The 19840-nt window shown below is 31.0% G+C and overlaps 1 protein-coding gene and 1 long non-coding RNA gene across 9 annotated transcripts in view; both read left to right on the forward strand.

Moving 5' to 3' along the window:
• ZNF532 (zinc finger protein 532) overlaps positions 1-19840 on the forward strand; it is a 115284-nt gene that overhangs the window by 73386 nt on the left and 22058 nt on the right. For all 8 annotated transcript variants that reach the window (XM_074279457.1, XM_074279455.1, XM_074279456.1 and 5 more), the window contains 3 exons: positions 1746-1922; positions 14588-14750; positions 18911-19192. In XM_074279457.1, coding sequence (XP_074135558.1) covers positions 1746-1922; positions 14588-14750; positions 18911-19192 — 622 coding nt within the window. The remainder of the gene's footprint in view (positions 1-1745; positions 1923-14587; positions 14751-18910; positions 19193-19840) is intronic.
• Positions 14760-15629, forward strand: LOC141549689 (uncharacterized). The gene is made up of 2 exons (XR_012484424.1): positions 14760-15187; positions 15287-15629. It is a non-coding gene; the product is annotated as an uncharacterized LOC141549689 (long non-coding RNA).

Raw genomic sequence — 19840 nt, forward strand, 5'->3', positions numbered from 1 at the left:
TTCTCTGCTCCAGCTTAAAAATTGAGGGAACTTTGACATAGGATGGGATAGTGAATAGCTCATATCATTATGATGAATTGATGGTAGAATTGAGACTTGGAGCATCCCAGGGTTCCTTACCATATTGCTCCAGTTAGTGCTCTTTCCATTATACCATAATGATTTTCTCTTTAATACTAGTCCTTTATAATCCAGAAAGATTTTAGTTTGCTCGCATTGCTTTTCTACCCTAAAGACTAGTTCATGTGGGTAAAATTTTAATATTAATAATGAATGTAATGATATTAACAAGATTTCTGCTTAACCAATAATGTCTTTGTGCAATACAACTCCTATAGTATAAGAATAATAAAATGAGTAGAAGAAGCTTTAATGACATCTCTTAACATTATGAAAAGAACTTCACAAAATGCCTGATGTGGGCTACCTTGAAGGCTTACAAAAGAAAGACTTCAAGCCAGATAAAAGCCACTGTGAATATAATAAGAATGGTGTTACTTTGAAGATAAAAGCAAGAGGGAGTGGAGGTTAAAAATGGAATTTGCAGATCTAATTGCAATTTGAATAAATTTTAGCAGCTATAGAAATGATCCTGAAGGAAAAAAGACAGATGGTCAAATATAAAAGAGATAATGTACAAAAAAATATATAATATCATGGAGGTGGAGAAGCAATTTTTTCCCCCTAGAGTACTGATTTTTATCCCCAGGGATACAGTTAATGTTGTCATTTAAAATGCTTGCTATTAAATTAGACCAATACAATGAAAAATATTTCTCTGTAGATGAAAGCCAGATGGCAATTCAATGCTTTAACTTTGCTTAACATCTTTCTGTACCTGTGGAACAAATAATTTGACAGATTAACTATCAACTTATATCCAGAAAAGCAAATAGAAGTCCCCACGAGCCATGTTTTGGATGTCAGTTAATTTTGCCTGGTGTGGTCTCTTAGGTCACCTTGTAGCAGAATGTGGTTTACCCCTTCCCCTTTTGAAGATGTGATTTGGGCTGTAAGGGAAACAAAGGAAACACAAGATCATGGAACCAACCCCCACTGTAGAATGACTCTCCAGCACAGTATTTATTTTGAGTATGGAGTTGCTCTTAACAACTCATAGGATTTAGAGTTTGAAGAATGTTCTTTAGAGACTACATACTCCAACCCACTCATTTTACAGGTTAGGAAACTGAAGCCTAAAATGACTAGGTGACTCACTCTAGTCGCACATCTAGGAATTCACAAAACCAGGATTCAGTTCCAACTCCTATTAGAAGTCCTGTTTAGGGGCAGCTAGGTGGCGCAGTGGATAGAGCACCAGCCTTGAATTCAGGAGGACCCGAGTTCAAATGTGGTCTCAGACACTTAAGACTCCTAGCTGTGTGACCTTGGGCAAGTCACTTAACCTCAGCCTTAGGGGGGGGGAAGCAAAAAAAGAAGTCCTGTTTAGTACACAAATTGCTTCTGTCAAACTAATTGTATCGCCCTTACAAAGTTTGGAGATGTGTGAGAAAGAAATCATTTGAATATTATTACTAGTTTCTTTGGTATTCCTCAATACTCAAAAAGATTTTTACTGCAGAGGAAAAACAAAATGAACTCAGGGAGAATTTTTAGAAAGCTAAAAAGATAAATAAAATATGTCATGAATTTTCAAATAATGACAATAACTTCATCTTGTATTTGAAATTAATTTAACTGTCTCTACTAATGTTTCTTTCTTTCTTTCTTTTTTTTCCAAACAGATGTGTACATTGCAATGTTGTATACTCTGATGTGGCAGCCCTGAAATCTCATATTCAAGGTTCTCATTGTGAAGTTTTCTACAAGTGTCCTATTTGTCCAATGGCATTTAAATCTGCTCCCAGTACCCATTCACATGCCTACACACAACATCCTGGCATTAAGATAGGAGAACCAAAGTAAGTTATATTAGTTTGAGACTCTTCCTCACAACTTTTTAATTATAGAAAGAATTTATGACTGCTAAGTGTGTTTAAAGATATTTCAGGATATGTTGATGAAGCATGAAACCTAACACATTGTGATTTTACATGCTAGTTGAAAGTTAATGTGAATAATGAGCATAAATGATGTGATGTAACTTGTACTCTTTTCATAAATGTAAAACAAATAAGCAGGTTTTTGTTTTAATCATTCCTACTTCTTCCCCTGCCTTTTAAAAAGTATCTTTCAATAAATAACATTTGTAGGAAAGGGAATATTTTAATTATACCGTTTACGCTTTAGTATGATGAATTTCTAATCTTTTCATTGTTCTTTAATGAGAGAGTGAAAGATAGTGGTGGGGAATGTTATTTACTAATTTAATAAATTTGATAAGATTCTCATTTTATCTTTTCTGACCTATCCAAATGTCCCAATTGTATATTTTATTACATAAATCCAAATCTGAATCCAAATTTAAATTTTCATATACAAAAGAATTATGGAAACTATTTTCTAAAAGTGTGTTATGGTAGATTTGTTCCTTTAATTATATAGTAGGAGATTTTTTGCCTAGGATTTGTAAACTTGGTTTTATTTAAAAAAATGATTACTGCATTTCAGTACAATTCATTTTCTGTAGTAATTCTAGGTATTTAATTTTAAGCATTTAAAAATACTGTCCTGAGAAGAGATCCATAGGCATCACCAGACTGTTAATGGGCTGCGTGATACAAAACATGTTAAGAACCTTTGATATCAATCAAAATACTTTACAAATCACACAAGTCATCCTGAGCTTATCTGGAGAAAGTAGAATGAAATTCCTTTATCACACAAGTTCTAAGTATAAGAGTAATGCCATATAGGCTAATTAATCATCTACGTTTGGCTTTTGCTGTAGGTTTTTGGGGCACTTGAGGGATGTAGTTTGATCAATAATATCTTTGATTCAATCTGGTACTAATCTATATTATGAAAAAAAAAACCTTTTTTTTTTTTATTAGTCCTAATGTACATAACTAGCAGAAATTGCAAAAAGGCATCTTTTGGTTTGTTGTAAGGAAAAAATTCCTATTAGAACTGTGCAAAAAAAAAAAAAAAATCAAGTCATTCTCTGATGACCAGAGAATCATTGATTTTCTTTGTTCTCTTAATCCCTGTGCTTTGATCTTTGTAGATAAAATATATAAAGGCAAAGAAAGTCTACTTCAGAGGGAATACAAAGTTGAAAAAAGAATATCTAGTAGAAATTGACTTCTTGTCTCTCAATATATTGATAAAATCACTGCCATAGTTAGTTTGCCATTTGTAATCTTATTGTTCATTTAAAAGAAATGCAATCTACCCAACAACTTAATGTTTTTAAAAATGCCATTTACCCATTTGTTCATGAAAATCCACTCATGTATTTCTTTGGGAGATTGACTTCATGAGAATTATGGAAGCAGAAATCAATTTTTATGAAGACAGGCAAAGATTTTGCTCCTTCTAACCCACTTGATAAGCAGACCCAAAATATTTATCTAATTTTTTTAATGCAATGTTTTGTTAAAATAGACATGAGACTGAAATTCCATATTACATTCTTCTATATTTTTGTAATCAGAAAAAAGTAGATAATCCCCACGTAATTTTATAATAGCTTCTCATTTATCTACTGACACAGGAATTTATGTATTTCTAAGTTTGTTTTCTCAACAATTGAAACAATGCACTGAGCTTTTCACTTTCATTGTTTGGATTAAATTCATTCTTGAATTTTGCTTTGTTTTACTTTTTGGTTTAGATTTGTAATTTCACTAATGTCGGAACATCAGATGAAATTACTCTCTCTACAAAAGTAGATTGGCACCTGTTCTACAGTTTATAGTCTTAGAGAGTTGTATGGGTCAACTGACTTTCCCATGCTCAAACAGTTAGTCTGTATTGAGTGACAGTCTAATTTCAGGTCTTCTAACTCAAAGGTCCACTGTCTCATGTTCCCTTTCTAAATAAATATTCTTGATGGTTCAGGATTATCATTATAGATATTTGCTTTCTGGTTATGAGATTATGTCTACTTTTCAGGTTGTTTATCTTGTTGCTCCAGGTTACTTTGTCAAAGAGTCAGTTAATCAATAAGCATTTATTAAGCACCTTCTGTGTGTTAGGGATGAAAAGACAAAAATGCTTTTATTGGGATTTCTCTAATAATAATCTCTTGACACTTTCTAGTTTGTTATTCTGTTTTCTGCTATAATTGGGAAAACTATATAATTAAGCTTAATAAAATTATGTATTAAGTAAAAAATACAAAAAGGAGAACTTAAGGAATTAATTATATGACTAGTTTGGGGACTTTGTAACAATCATAAGACCTTCTCCATTTGTTTCCAATTTGGCACTATGTTTTGTAGGGTTGAATTTGCCAGAATCTGACCTTCAGATTAATGGAGACATAACTATATTTCCCAAATAAAAGATTTAAATTGAAGTAGGAACAAATACACATACATCCATATGGAAATTTTAGGGATCTGTATTACATGGTGTAAAAGTTGTATCTGCTCATTATGTATTAATATTATGCATTTGATTATAAATTCAAGGTTTTTATATTATGTAAGTGTAGAGGGGAAGGGAGGGTCTGTGACTTCATTGGTATAGGATACTTAAATGTAATACAGTGTGGAATTGTCCTTTATTGATTCATATTAGCAACTCTCCAACTGATGGTCTTTTAGAATGTCCTGAATCACCAAAATATTGATCAGTTTGCTCATGGATTTATAGATATTACATTAGGGGCAAGATCTGATCCTTGGTTTTCTTGACTTCTAATTCTCTTATCCACTATGTCATTGTCTTAATTCAGTATAAAATATTGTGTGCCTCCAAAGGACAGTATGCATCATTATTATATATATTATTTATATTCTTATAATATATTATATATATGTGTGTGTGTATAGACACACACACACCACAACCATATATATAATTAGAAAGGCTTGTACAAGTTACAAGTCAGCTTGTAAAGAACAGTTGACTGTTCTTATGACCATAAGTAGAGTGTATTTAGTTTTACAGTTCATTTAGAGTGATTTCTTTTTATTACTGTTATCCTGCTAATTATGTTTTTTGTTTAGGTATAATCAAAATTATTCAGAATTCCCTTTGCATGTACTAATTGAAGGAAGTAAGAAAAGGATGTGAAAGTCTTCTGAGTGTCAGGAACAAACCAGGATGATCTTTCGAGTCATCCATGAAATGTATAAGCTAGTTTTGTAGAGCTGCATACTGTAGTCAGGCTAATTTCTTTAGGAGAATAAGTAGCTATTTTTCTTTTATTGTTGACAAGACAAAAAATATATCTAAGCTTTTGATAAAGAGATTTGGGTTAGGAAGGAAAGAGAATGTTATGCTATTAAAGTTAGCTTCTGAGGGAAGCTGTGGAGTTGGAACTCAGAAGGATTACAGTCTCTATAGGGTATTTTAAGTATTGTTCTGCCTGAAGATAAATGATAGAATACATGACCTCTAAAGAGCCTTTTGAATCCTATGGTTCTATCATAAAACAGATTAGTCTTTGATTTAAAGTCTTGTGCTATTTGTATCACCAAAGGAAGGCTGGAAGCAAATCGTAAAGGGAATTGTGTAGTTCATCTTTCAGATTCTGTTTTTAGCTGTAGGTGCAAACATCCTGTAATTTGGGGTACTTTTTTGGGAGATACTAAAACGAGTCAACCAAATTATACAGGCACAACAAATATATAAAATAAATATAATTTTTGCTATTATTCATTTTATATTCTCCATAGCACCTAGCATTGCCATAAGCACTTGATTCAATGAATATTTGTTAGGTTACTTTTAATAGAAATTTATTAACAAATAGAATAAATAATAAGACATTTCTAGAAATAATATCAAAAGTCATCACCTCAGAGCCTTACTATATCAATAAATTACTTTTTTCATTTCTTTGTATAACCCAGTTTCTAATTATTCAACATTTTGGTTAATAAGGTTTATTAAAATAATATTTCCATCTTTTTAGTAATCATAGGAAAGTCAGGTACTCTTGTGCTCATCAATTTTGTTTTGTTTAAAATTATTTTTCTCTTCCCTTCTCCTCCTCTATACATTGATAAAGAAAGAAAAACAAAATGCATTATACATCTATAGCAGGGATTCTCAAACTACGGCCTGCGGGCCAGATCCACTGAGGATGTTTATGCGGCCCGCCGGGTTATGGCAAATGGGCTGAAGGGCAGAGACAGAATGCGAGTTTTTGTTTTCACTATAGTCCGGCCCTCCAACAATCTGAGGGACAGTGAACTGGCCCCCTATTTTAAAAGTTTGAGGACCATTGATCTATAGTAATGCAAAACGGATTCTCACATTTACATGTCCAGATAAGAAATAACATATATTTCAGTTTGTAGTGTCAGTTATCTATCTAGAGGTGGATAGCATATTTCATCTTGGTTCTTTGAAAATGTATATGATCATTGTGTTGATCAGAGTTTTTAAGTCTTAAAGTTGGTCATTTTTACAATATTACTGTTATTGTATAAATTGTTCTGGTTCTTTTCACTTCACTTTGTATCAGTTCACATAAATCTTGTTAATCCATCTTTGTCATCACCTCTTACAGCATAAAAGTACTCCATCATAATTATATGCCATAACTTTTTTAGCCATTGCCCAATTGATGGACATTCCCTCAGTTTCCTCTTTTTTGACACTAAGAAAAAAGAAGAAAAAAGAGCTGCTACCAATATTTTTGTGCATTTAGTTCCTTTTCCTCTTTCTTTGATCTCTTTGAGGCTTAGACTTAGTGGTATTGAAGTTTAATAGCTTTCCTATATTTCCAAATTGCTTTCCAAAATGGATAAAGTAGTCACAGCTCCACCAACAGTGCATTAGTATACCAGTTTTCCCATAGTCTCTCCAGCATTTATCATTTTTATTTTTTGTCATCTTTACCAATCCACTGAGTGAGAGGTGCTATACTCAGGGCTGCTTTAATTTGTATTTCTCTAATATTAGTGATTTAAAACATGACCATAGGTAGTTTGGATTTCTTTCTCTTAATAACTATTTTTAATATTCTTTGGCCATTTGCCAATTGGGGAATGGCTCTTTTTTAAAATTAGTTTTATCCCATTTTTTGCATTTTTAATTTGCTTATTTCTGAGGACAAAGAAAGCCTGTCTTTTTTATTGTATTGTATAAATTTTCACTTTAGTTTCAATCCTGATTTATAGAGATACAAATATAGTCTAAAAGTAACAAACATATAGACTCATCCTGGAATCAGATTTCCTTCAAATTCCTCTCTGGGATTTCCCAAAAATGGTGCAAATTTTTTTTTTTTTTTTGGGGGGGTTTAGTTCTTTATTGTTGTTCATTCATGTTTACTTTTTAATCTTTTCCTTCCTTTCTGTGTTTAAATTTCAAAGTTTTTCCTTTTGCTCTGTTCTTATTGATTATGTGACCCCCCCAGATTCTCTCTTTTTATTTTTTATATAGGAATTGTTAAGCCAAATTCTTTTCTGTAATTATGGATATCATTTAGGAGGTTTTGTGATATTTCTTTTATTGCTGCAGTCAACATGAACTGGAGCATCTAAAAGATCTCCCCCACTGACTCACTATTCCACTTAATCATCTTCCATGATATTGGGAAACATTTTTGACAAGCATGTGCTTTATGCTTTGTTTGCCATTCATAATTAAGGGCTGGTTAAAGAAAGTTATCTCTGATGTTGCATCAATTAAGGAATGTTTAATGATCTTAACATATAGTAGGAATGTCTTATTGTAAAGGAAACTTTAGAAGTTGAATTTGGCTCTTAAATCAAAAGGTTTTTTTTATAATTAACAAACACAATGACATTTTATTTTTTATAACTTGCAATCAATTTCTGTGACTGTAAAAATGTTATCTACTGTAAAATATCTTTTATGAAAGAATGTGTACTTTTCATCACAATCCAACATACATGTGTAAATAATTCTCATGAAGCTCTGCAATGATGAGAATGTAGGCATTATGGACTGGTAGTTATAGGTATCTTCTTGATTGGCATTTTTTGAGATAGTAATAACCACCTTGAATATTTCCAATCACATGATATTTTCTCATATTTCAGAAACATTCTATTCTTCATTGCCCTAAAAATTGTGTGATTTCTAACTTGGACCTATTATATATATTATATTTGGTCTGGCCAAGTTTTCTTCCTAACTTTGTTTTCTTTGGTGCCATTGTTGAACATTTTATTTGCCTGAAAATAGAGTAAATTATTTTTATGCTATTTCCAGCTCTAGAATTGGGCAGAAAGTAAACTACAAAGCACATGATACATATTTATGCATTGCTATACTTATTCTTTTGCTCGTTAATTTTAATAGTTGTATTGATTTATGATTATTCACTTCAGTTCAACAAACATTTATTCAATGTTTGAATTAAATTGAATTTCACATGCTGTTTAAAACTTTATGATAACTCTGAATAAGAAAATTAATTTTGTGGGAGATATTTTTAAAAAAGAGAATATGATAAAATGAACTATAGCAAAGGGCTTATTTTTCATTTAACCCCTCTTCATGAAAAACAAAGCTCTTTATAGAAAACAGTCTAATATGCATAAGAATCCAGTCCTTAATTCCAAAGCTAATTTCAATTTCATATCAAATGACAGTATGAATACCTGCCAACAGCATTTCCTGTGTTTAAATACAGAACTTTCTTTTTTTTTTTTCTTCTTTTTTTCTTTTTTTAAATCAAATGCTTGCCTTCTCAAAATAGGGTACTAGAAGATTTCCTCTGGAAGAAAATATTTTCATAAACTTCTAAAGTACTAGATACTCTACAAATGAAGGGAACAGAATCACCACTCTCACTTTTCCACATTGCCTTGCGTTTTCTCCATATTGCTATTTTTTTGTGCTGCATCTATGTCAAGTTTGGAGAGAAGGAATTTATATACTATTTCTTTTGGGAGTGGGAGTGAGTCTGCTGATCTGACAAGGAGGGATCAAATGATCAGCACCACTTTGGCAAATGCTGGTGAGGAATTTGGAGGAAATTTGAATCAAATATAAGATTTTATGTTTGTCCCTTTTAGAGTATACATCTATCTACATTAGGAGTTGAAACAAAAATGAAAATTAGGGCTACAAGAAAAGTGATAGATATTGTTTTTTCCTCAGAAATTATCCGAATTAAAATTGCATGTTTTATGATGCCTCTTTGATATATGAAATGTCTACATGTGCGTTACATGTATATTTACATGTATGTTATATGTGTGTGAATACACATATTTTGCACTTCTGCATGTCTATAGCCATAAGATTGAATTCAGGTATAATGAAAAATTATTTCTATAATCCTTTCTAGTTAACCTTGTTTCTAGTTTAACCTTGTTAAAAAATTCTGTGTACACAAATACAAAAGAGATTGGAAGGTTACCTGGAATAATAAATCATTTATTTCCTTTAGGATTTTGCTAAAATTTTCTATGTACTTCAAAGAGTAGAATCATTCAAAAAACATGGTTTCATTTAAGATTCTAGGCTTTTTTGTTTATTTATTTGTATCCAATTGACTAAAGCTCTATGAGAGCTGGAATATTTTCATTTTACTCTTCATATTCTTAGCTTCTCAGCACAAAGGGTATTTAATAAATGCTTATCAAAGTAAATTGAACTTTTGAGCCAATTCTTAATTGGTGTTTTTGTATAAATTTGGTATTATTATTAATTTAGAGATTTGTTAATTTACAGAATTTTAGCACAGTGAAAAAGATACTAAGATTCCAATTCATGAGACTCATAGTTAAATCCTGCCTCAGATTCATTTCAAACCCCTCCATCTTCACAATTACAAAAGGAGGAAACTAATATTTTCAGTACCTATCTCCCAATATTTCTATTGAAAAACACTTTGCAAACCTTAGAAAATGTTGCAAACATGTTGCTATTTATTAAAATTATTTTTAAAAGATAAATAAAAGGAGCAACAAACATTTGAGAGATGTAGTATCAAGGTTTTGTATCCCTCACCTAGAGAGTCCATACAAATGTATATTTGTAATTATGCGTGCATGCACACACACGCCTCTGTGTATTTTAAAGCACACCTTTCCTTATACCAAGGAAGTTTTTAATCTTTAAAATCATTCTCTGGACCTATCGCAGAACAAGTTCTTTAAATTCTTAAACTAATTCAGTTTGGAGAATTTGTTATGATAGTGTAACTGCTCTTATAAAATCAAATTTCTCTTGGCAGTTTTGAAGATTTGATGAAAATATCAACAATCCAAACTTGGAAGAAAATAAATTCCTAGATCCACTGATGCATTAATAGTTACCTAGAAGGCATATGGAAAATTCTATAGTGCCTTAGAGGGGAAGAAAAGCATGAATGTCAAATTTGTAGTATTTACTTCAGTGATGATGATGTAATCTATAATAACTCATGTTCACATGCTGCAAGAGTAAAAGTATTCTCCCCACAATAACCAATATGAGCACCATTACAATACCCCATTTTATAAATGAAGAATCTGAAGTTCATAGAAGTTATGTGATTTATGCTCTGCAGGATTTTAACACAGATTTCCCAAATCCAAGTTCAGCAGTCAACTCTATTAATAGACAGAGTAAATGTGCTAGAACATTCTGGTTTGCATTAAAAAACAACAACAAAACATCTAATTATTTTTGGTGGAAAAAATTTGATTCATATTTTAAAATTTCAGAAAATGTATTTCAACAGTTCCTACTTCCCAAGCCTAATACATAATGAAACCCATTGTAAGCAGAATAACTTAGTAGTAATAATATTTCCACCTTAAATATCAGAGCCTGGTTCAAAATTAAATTTATTTTTAACACAGCAAGCATGTTTCCTGTATATAATCATAAACTTTAAATTTTTACTGCATAAGTGATTTCAAAATCATAAAAGATGTACTAAAATCTCCCAAGGAGATTCTAAGAAGGTAGCTTTTTTCAGTGTTCATTTCACTTACTAAAAAGAATTATAGAAATAGTTTTTCATTGTACCTGAATTCAACTTCGTGACTCTAGACATGTAGAAATGTAAAGTTTATATTATAGATTTGTTTAATACACTATTATAATAGCAAAAATCATGACAAAATTAGTTGGACTTTTAAAAGTCTCATATGTAGTTTATTAATTTTATAACTTAAAAAAAATAAACACAAGTAACTTGACTTTTGTTGGAGATACAAGCTTATTCAAAAGTAGTAACATCCTGACTAAGGTAATAACAGCTTCTCATCTGTTTTAATTCACTGATACAAATGAAAGGATAATATGAAACCCAAAATTACGTTGATCTTTTATTTTGTAGCTTGTCCCAAGAACAGGAGTTATCTCAGCAATTTATGACCAAGTCATATGACATTTGAATAGTGTGTTTGTGAAAACACATTCTAGTTGATTATTTGCCTCTTTGGATCCCTTACAACTGGATATTTCTCCCCACAAATGAGGTAGTCAACCATTAGGATTTCATAAAGATGTAAGACACATAAAATATACCAAAATGAGGAATTTTTCAGCTAGTCAGTGATCAAAAATAAAGCTATTCATTGTTCACCTTTCCTCAGAATGTGATATGTTCATTCATCATCTTGGATCCTTTTTTTTTTTTTTTTTTTGAGGGAAATCAGAGGAGGTCAAGGTTAATGTAGTTATGTGAGCTCTCATATTTGGGAGCATTATATTCTTTTGTTCTGAAACGTTGTTATAATACTTGCTCATTGCAGGAAGAGGAGGAGGAGGATGGGGGTTCATGAGAATATTAAACATTTCAAGTTTCATCAGAACTTGTATCATTTAGTACAGTGAGTTAAACTGTCCTTCATTAATTGAAATCACAGTGAATCATTAAGGCATATTTTAGAGTAAGCTTTTTTCCCCAAAGCAATAGTTTAAATTTATGTTCTGTCATCTTCTCTAATCTTGATAGATAAATGATAAATGTAAGAATTTTAAATTAATTGGAAAAAAACTCCAAAAGAATTCTGTTAAAGAGATATTGTTTTAAGGAATGTATCATTGATTATATACAAATTAGAATAAAGGAAAATATATCCCAAAATATTATCACAAAGTTTATATTAGACTGTATGTTTGGTTTATTAATTTAACACTTTATTTTTATGAAATAATTTTTTCTTATTCATAATAATGAATGAAGTCATGGTTTCATTAACCTTTCTACTTCACTTGAAATAGATGTTAATTATGTTTTAAAAATACATTTTATACTTCTGTAGTTTAAATAAATAAAAATTAAGGAACATGATTATATGAAAACTTTAAAACAGAAAATAATGTAAATACTGAAAATTTATTCTAAATCTGTGATTATAATTTTATATATAGTCAATAACATTTGACATTGTTTTGAGATTTTTAATGTTTAATAATGACATGGAGATATTTTGGTAGGACCAATTTTATTTACAAAATTTAAATATTGATTCACATTACTTTTTAAATGACTGATTTTACTACACATAGAAAAAAAATAGACAATTCCATGGTTTAGAGAATTATAATACATTCTAGTGGTAAAAGGTACTGGTATCAGTAGCATCATTTATGTTATAGTAGATGATAAAGAAATGTAAAATTTAATAAAATTTTTATTGTATTAGATCACTCTTATAATTAGTTAAAAATTCTGTTGTTTTTCTGTTGAAATAAAATAATAGGCCAAGGATACATATATTTATCACTGTGGAGTATTCTCATTTGGCAATCCTTAAGTGATTACTGCCAGCCTATGACTTAATTGATAAGTCTTGGGTAATTGGTTTAATCGCATTTATGTGACTCACTCAGAGTCACAGAACTATTAAGTGCCAGAGGTGAAATATAAACCAGTTTTTCTGTCTCACTCCTATTACTTTACCATATCGTCTACCTGCTTAATTTTTTATTTTTTTCTAATGGGATATTTATAAAGAAAAACATTAATAATAAAGATGTTAAAACGGATGGATTTTTCTAGTCACCTCTGTGCCTTATTTTGGATTAGAATATTCTCTGAAAGACAAAACGGTATAATTTTATCTACTTAAATAGAATTATTATGATGCTTTGGGGGAGAGAGGGAAGGGGTAATACCAGAAAGTACTCAACTAAGTAAATCCTTTGATATTTCTCTTACTTTAAAATTCTGCTTAAAAAAAAAAAGACTCAAATAGCCTATTGTTCTTTCTGTAAATACAGAATTTTTGAATATCATTCTAAATGTGAGACTAGATCCTGAACATTTTACAAATAGCTAATAAATGTTAACTTATGTGAATTATCTGTTTTGATAAATACTTTTGAAAAATACTTCTTAATTAAAATAATAAATTAATCATATCAGAAGGTAAAAATTCCACCAACAAGCAAAGTTCTTATAAAAGCCTATTTCAACATAGGGAAATAATCTATTAAGGGTTTTAAGTGCAGACAAGAATTGTCTTGTGGAAGACTGTAGTTTGTACTTTTGTGTGCAAGTTGTCTTCCCAGCTTTCGCCGTAGATGAACCAAAGGGAGCTCCTACTCTTTTTCCCCCCCCTTCTTTCATTTCATGACCTCCACATTCCTGCTTTCTCAATCAGTTTCCCTCACTGCCCCATAGAATTCTTTGTGCTATTCCCACAGCTCTTCAAAGAAATTACAGGTTCTCATGGGGCCTCCCATGAGGACCTACATGAAGTAGAACAATGGCTGACAGAAAGGTCCCCTGTTGTGGGTAGTATCATTGACAAGTGACTGATAAAATCCATTTCAAAAGAAAGATTGGTGGCAGGAAGAATTTGAGGTCAGAACTCCTCTAGACAATTATTGTCCAGGACAGCATTGGTAAATGATAATGGGTGGTGGTAGTAATGACCACTGAGATTCAGAATATGTTATAAATTGTCTAGTAGTTTCATTAAATGAGATAGTATGGTTCTTTTAAATGGAGATTAATATAGCTGTTCAAAGTAAATTAAACTTTTCATTTTTGAAAACCTGTTAGTAATATTTATGTGTGTAATTTCTACTTTCTTTTTAAAAGTATGGTTAATCACTCTATTGAGACTAGATACAAAAGGGTTTTCTTAAAAATTTTAAAAAGATAATGTTTATTTTATGAATTCAGGTAGATAGAGGATAGCAGCTTACTTAGATCATTTAACAAATTTTATTCATGAAGGCCAGGTTGCCCATTCCGAGAGATAACATAGCCATGAAACTATCCTTTTTGCACAAAAGTAGTTTTGAAAGATCATTGGGGGCCTGCTTGTTGAACCCAAACCTTGAGTCCAAAATTTTAGGTCAGTGCTTCTTTGTATATCTGGGGAGAAAGTAATAATGTTTGGCTTCTAAGGTTAGGGAGTTACTTCTTTACTTCAAATGACAAAGTTGATCAGATGTTGATGGACAACAATTTCCTTTAAAGTTTTTGTTCCTCAGCCAAGTTATGTTGTTAATTTAACATGTATGTTTGTTCTCACTGTGCCTCTCCTTCCTGAAAGCAAAATTGTAAAATCACAATTCTTTAACTTGAACAATCAGGCTGACTGACGTTATTTTACCATACTTCTTCTGTTTTTAGAATAATATATAAATGTTCCATGTGTGACACTGTGTTTACTCTGCAAACCTTGCTGTATCGCCACTTTGACCAACACATTGAAAACCAGAAGGTGTCTGTTTTCAAGTGTCCAGACTGTTCTCTTTTATATGCACAGAAGCAGCTTATGATGGACCATATCAAGGTGTGTGTGCATCTATCAACTTCTATCCTTTAAATTAATTGGAAGATACATTCTTTGGTTATAGGCTATAAATTGTTTGAAAGCATGCACTATCAAGGATAGTCATGGATGTAAGGGATTAATTTACTCAGGAGTAATCTACAATAATCACTTGAAATATAAAATTCTGGGATTTTTTATATTGAGTAGTCAGTAGATAACCCAAATTTCAGCAAAAATAAAACAGTAAATTATAATTCTATAAAATTACTTTTAAAAAACATAGTATTCATCTTAGTGGAAATTCCTATATTCCTATATAATAGTTCTGACTATTATTGACATTTACTCAGGAGTGGCAATTCGCTATTTCTATGAACATCATAGAAGTATGAACTGTACCTGCCTTACGGTTTCATGAGTTGCAATAAATTTGTAAAGAAAACACTGATATAGATGTGAGTATGTATATATGCAGAAAAAAGAAAAATTATTTTGATAATTACCTAAGTTGTTAAATTCTCATTGTAGTATTATTCATCCCTTGATTTTTTTAGGTTCTTTCTTTGAAGCCTGCAAATAAACTGGCCAATAAATGACCTATTTGGACATTTCAAAAAAGGTACAAGCATCTAAATGCACTTGGAGTTATTTAGACTTCCCCCCAAGGGCCAGTATTTTAGTTCTAACCTTTCCAATGACCAGTCTGACTGGTAAAGCAGTCTTGTTCCTTGTGTGATTAGGTGATAATACCTTTTATTGGATGCTCAGAAATACTAAAAGTACCTTTTTTTTCTCTAAAAGAAAAATAAGTAGTCCTAAATTTCCATATAATGAAGATCCTATCTCTTAAAAAAAAAAAAAAGAACAAAAACAAAAAACTAGAACTCTTCATTTTAATTCCGGCATGTTATTGTAGTTGAAGATTAGATAAAATTTTGTAATTTCAGGAAGATCACTTCTAAAATCAAATGAGACCCCTGATTTATTCTAGGCTTTTGTCACTAAATGAATATTTAGCCTTTGAAGCTATCTTTTAAATATGACTGAACAGTACATCTTAGAGGTTAGGCAATTGTTTCACAAAAACCTATGAGCTTAATCATGCAATTCTGAGATTGTAGTGTGTTTTTGAATAGAGATTTGTTATGGCAGGACAAAATGCGAATAAAGTCAACTAAAGATTTCACATCTTCACTTTTCATTCACTAAAAAATCATTTTTCTTGGGACCATCTACTTAGGAAAAAATTATTTTATGGAAGAATTATAGAATTTTATAGAAATCTTAAAGAGGGAAATAAAAATCATTGCTACTGCCTATTTTAATATTTTTAAAATGGGGGGGGGGAATTCCAGGGAGATATTTTTGAGAGAGTATTTTTAGAAGACATTTTAAAATCTGTACATTGGATCTTCAGTGTTGTGGTTAAGGTCTTTGTTGAATTCATTGTGAATCTGGAGGATGAGTTTCTAGGAAACAGAGCTTGAAAAGAAGTGGTAAAATCCACAAGGATGGATTATATTTTAATTTGTTTAATTTGTCACAAAGGTACAGAATATAGAAACAATAAAGATATTCTCTCGCCATTCTCATTTCATATACATTCTATACTACTATATTTATTTGGGGGAGAAGATAGGAAAATATGTACTATATTTATTTTGAGAATAGGAAAAGAGCTAATATTTCTAGAGAAGTACATAGATACTACCTCTTGCAACCATTAAAAAAATATATGTAATATCACATGTCATCTCACTTAATTGCCACCAGAAATTTCTTTACCTCTGTAGTTCCTTACACAAAAGGAATTAATCAGGAATAAAAGAGAGGGGAAGTGTCTTTTTCTCTTCATTTATGCAAGGTAGAACTGCAAGATAGATCTTTGTTAGTCTATTAATCCAAAATTCCTTCATATCTTTTATCTATTCATATGATGTCTTCTAATATATTTTCAACTCTTGCCCTCCCTATTTTGTCACATACACTTTAAAATCACACTGCTACAATTATTTGTAGCAACTAGGGGAAAATCAATTTTAAATGCATTTGGTTTCAAATTGTACATAAAAGCAATTGTTACTGCTGAATAATATTTTTATTAATACATAAAATTGTCAAATGTTGGAAAGTATAATCATTTTCCCCTTCATACACGTCCTTCTCTTCTCCCATATCAAAATTTTTCATTTATTTTCTTCAGATAATATGTTATAAAGTTATAGTTTGTATTATGTGTATCAGCTTTTTTATCCACTATTCATATTTTAAAATTAGTATGATTTTTAGGATCACTTTTGTTGTTGTTGTTTTCTTTTATGTTTTTGTGTTTTAAATGACTTGGACTTTGAAGTAAGTTTGCATTGAGTTTTGATTTTGAAAATGTATGGCTTATGTTTGGCCATTCAAAAACCAATGGAATAGGACTTCCATTTAAAAACACCTAGTACATACATAGCTTTTGGATGTCACCCATTTTTCTTCCCCCAAATCTTCACAAAGAATCATGGTATAAAATTCTAATTCAGACAGTTTTCTTTGTCAGATTGTTAGTAATTATTTTAATCAATGAAACTCTTGGTGGCAAGAAAGTTAAATAATCTCACCCTTAAAGGTACCATGAATAGGGGAAAAATTAGGTATGTGCTCTTTGCCTGAAGAGCATTCTATTATGGCACAAGGTAGGGCATTTTCTAGTAGGATTCATTGGAATAGTTAACTTCTATAGTTTTATAACAGAAATTTTAAATAAGAAAATAAGAAGCATATAGTACAGGAAGAGCACTATGTTCATTATAGTCTTGCTCTGGATAAGTGCTTCTTGTCAGACTGTAATTAGACTTAAAGCAGAATTGAAAAATGTATCTTAAGTAGTTTACATAAATGCAAATTTTTTATGTCACTGAAGTTAAATATATATATATATATATATATATATGTAATGTGTTTTATCTGTAAAGTCATATGTAAGTATAAAATTGCAGTGACATAAAAGACTTGCTTTTATGTTAACTATTTTAGAGACATTATCTTAGCTTTCCTCTAAGTCTAAAGGTGTCATAGCAATTTAGAAGATTTATATTACTAGAGGCACCTATTCAGAGAGGAGTTATTTATTAAAACTCAAAATTATTCTCCTCCTGTCTTTTGTACCTTTACTTTTCTTGTTTTTAATTGCTTTGAAAACAATAGATTTCCAACCTATCTTTGGAGTAAAAACTCAATTCATTTGTTTCCTGGAGAATTTGAATTTCTATGTGGAAACTTACATTTGCACTTTCTAAGAAGAAAGAATTTACTAAAAGTGAATTAATCAGTTTAGATTTTTTTTTTTTAATGTGCAGGGCACAGTGCTAGGGATTGTAATTTTGCTTACATAGACACCTAAGTGTGGTTGATTGAGTGACTTGGAATCAAAAATATTTGTGTTTTAAGTCACATCTCAGACACATACTAGCTTTGTGACTCAGACCAAGTCATTTAATCTTTCTTTTAGTGCCCTGAAGATTTCTTTAAGATTATAAGTTACTAATGTTTAGTCTATCTGTATCAATGGAAGGAATTTACAAACCAAGAACCTACCACACTAATGAAATCACACGTCCAGACTAAAAAAGCTTTAATAAGAACAACAACGAAACAAGATCATGGAGGAAAATTATTTAAAATTCCAAGAAGGGAAACCATTTTATGCAATTGTGAGATTTTAGATACATCAAAATAGGTCTGCCAGAAATTGAAATTAATTAAACTACTCTTCTCTCTATCCCCACCCCTACTAACTAGCTTGAGTCATTTAGGTATACCATGGCTTAGTAATCTCCCTCTCCTTTTTTAAAAAAAGAAAACTGCCCCATATTGGTGGAAAGATAGCGTAACAAGATTAAGTTTGGGCCGGATATGTTTTTTTAATTACAAAACTATTTTTGATTATATGGAATTATAATATGTATTTTGTAGCAGCTTCCAAAGTATTCCTTTGTACCCCCTTTTTGGGCTGCAAATTATTTTTTAAAGGTGAAGTTTCCACATTGTAGTTTCAAATCATAATATAAAGGATTGTATTTAAGAAATGTGCTTTATAAACTGGCAACAACCTGATAATGGATTATTGTATACTATTTAAAAACTTTTATACTTTAGTGATGTGATTTCTAAAATTTTTTTCCCCTATGTAGTCTATGCATGGAACATTGAAAAGTATTGAGGGGCCTCCAAACTTGGGGATAAACTTGCCCTTTAGCGTTAAACCTACAACTCAAAATTCAGCCAGCCATAACAAAGAGGACCCGAAATCCATCAATGGGAAAGAGAAGCTTGAAAAGAAATTGCCATCGCCTGTGAAAAAAGTAGCTGAATCCAAGAAAGTAGCCAATCCTGGATGGACATGCTGGGAGTGTGACCGCCTATTCACTCAGAGAGATGTTTACATAACCCACATGAGGAAAGAACATGGTAAAGTAAGTAAAACGATACAATTTATTTTACCTTTAAATGGAAAGAGTGCTGGAACAGGAATCAGGAGAGGAGAACTTGTATTGCCCTTTCCTAATTAGCTCTAGCTGTGAGATCTTGCGCAAATCACTGAAGTTGTTAGACTAGGTGAATGTGAGGCTTTTTGATTTATAATTTTCTTTGAGTCCACAGTTTGGGGTTGTTGGGTTTTGTTTTTTTCTTTGAGCATTGTGAATCTAATATTTTTTAGCTGAAGAAGTTGAGAATAAAGAGAGAGATTCTGAGACATAGTCAGTGAAACAGACAAGAGATGATCATTTAGTTTTGAATCTTGGAATTTGTCTTTTCTTTTATATGAGGAGTCAAAGAAGAAAATGAATTGATTATAATACACAAAATAAGTTTATTTTTTAAGAGGCTGGTAAAATTAATTTTAAATGAGGTCAGCTGCTAATGTTAACAACATAAAAATGTGCCCTTTCAGTAAAAGAATCAAATTTTAAAATATTTCTATGCTATAATTTTTTTTTAGAAGAAATAGCATGGATGAGGAAGGGAAAAAGGAAATAGAGTGAGGAGGAAAATAAATGGAAAAAAGAGAAAAAATTCTATGGGAGATGGTATAGCAAGAAGAAAAGAAAATGAGAGAGGAC

This window comes from Sminthopsis crassicaudata, chromosome 1 (assembly GCF_048593235.1).
Source record: "Sminthopsis crassicaudata isolate SCR6 chromosome 1, ASM4859323v1, whole genome shotgun sequence".
NCBI classification, from domain to species: domain Eukaryota; kingdom Metazoa; phylum Chordata; class Mammalia; order Dasyuromorphia; family Dasyuridae; genus Sminthopsis; species Sminthopsis crassicaudata.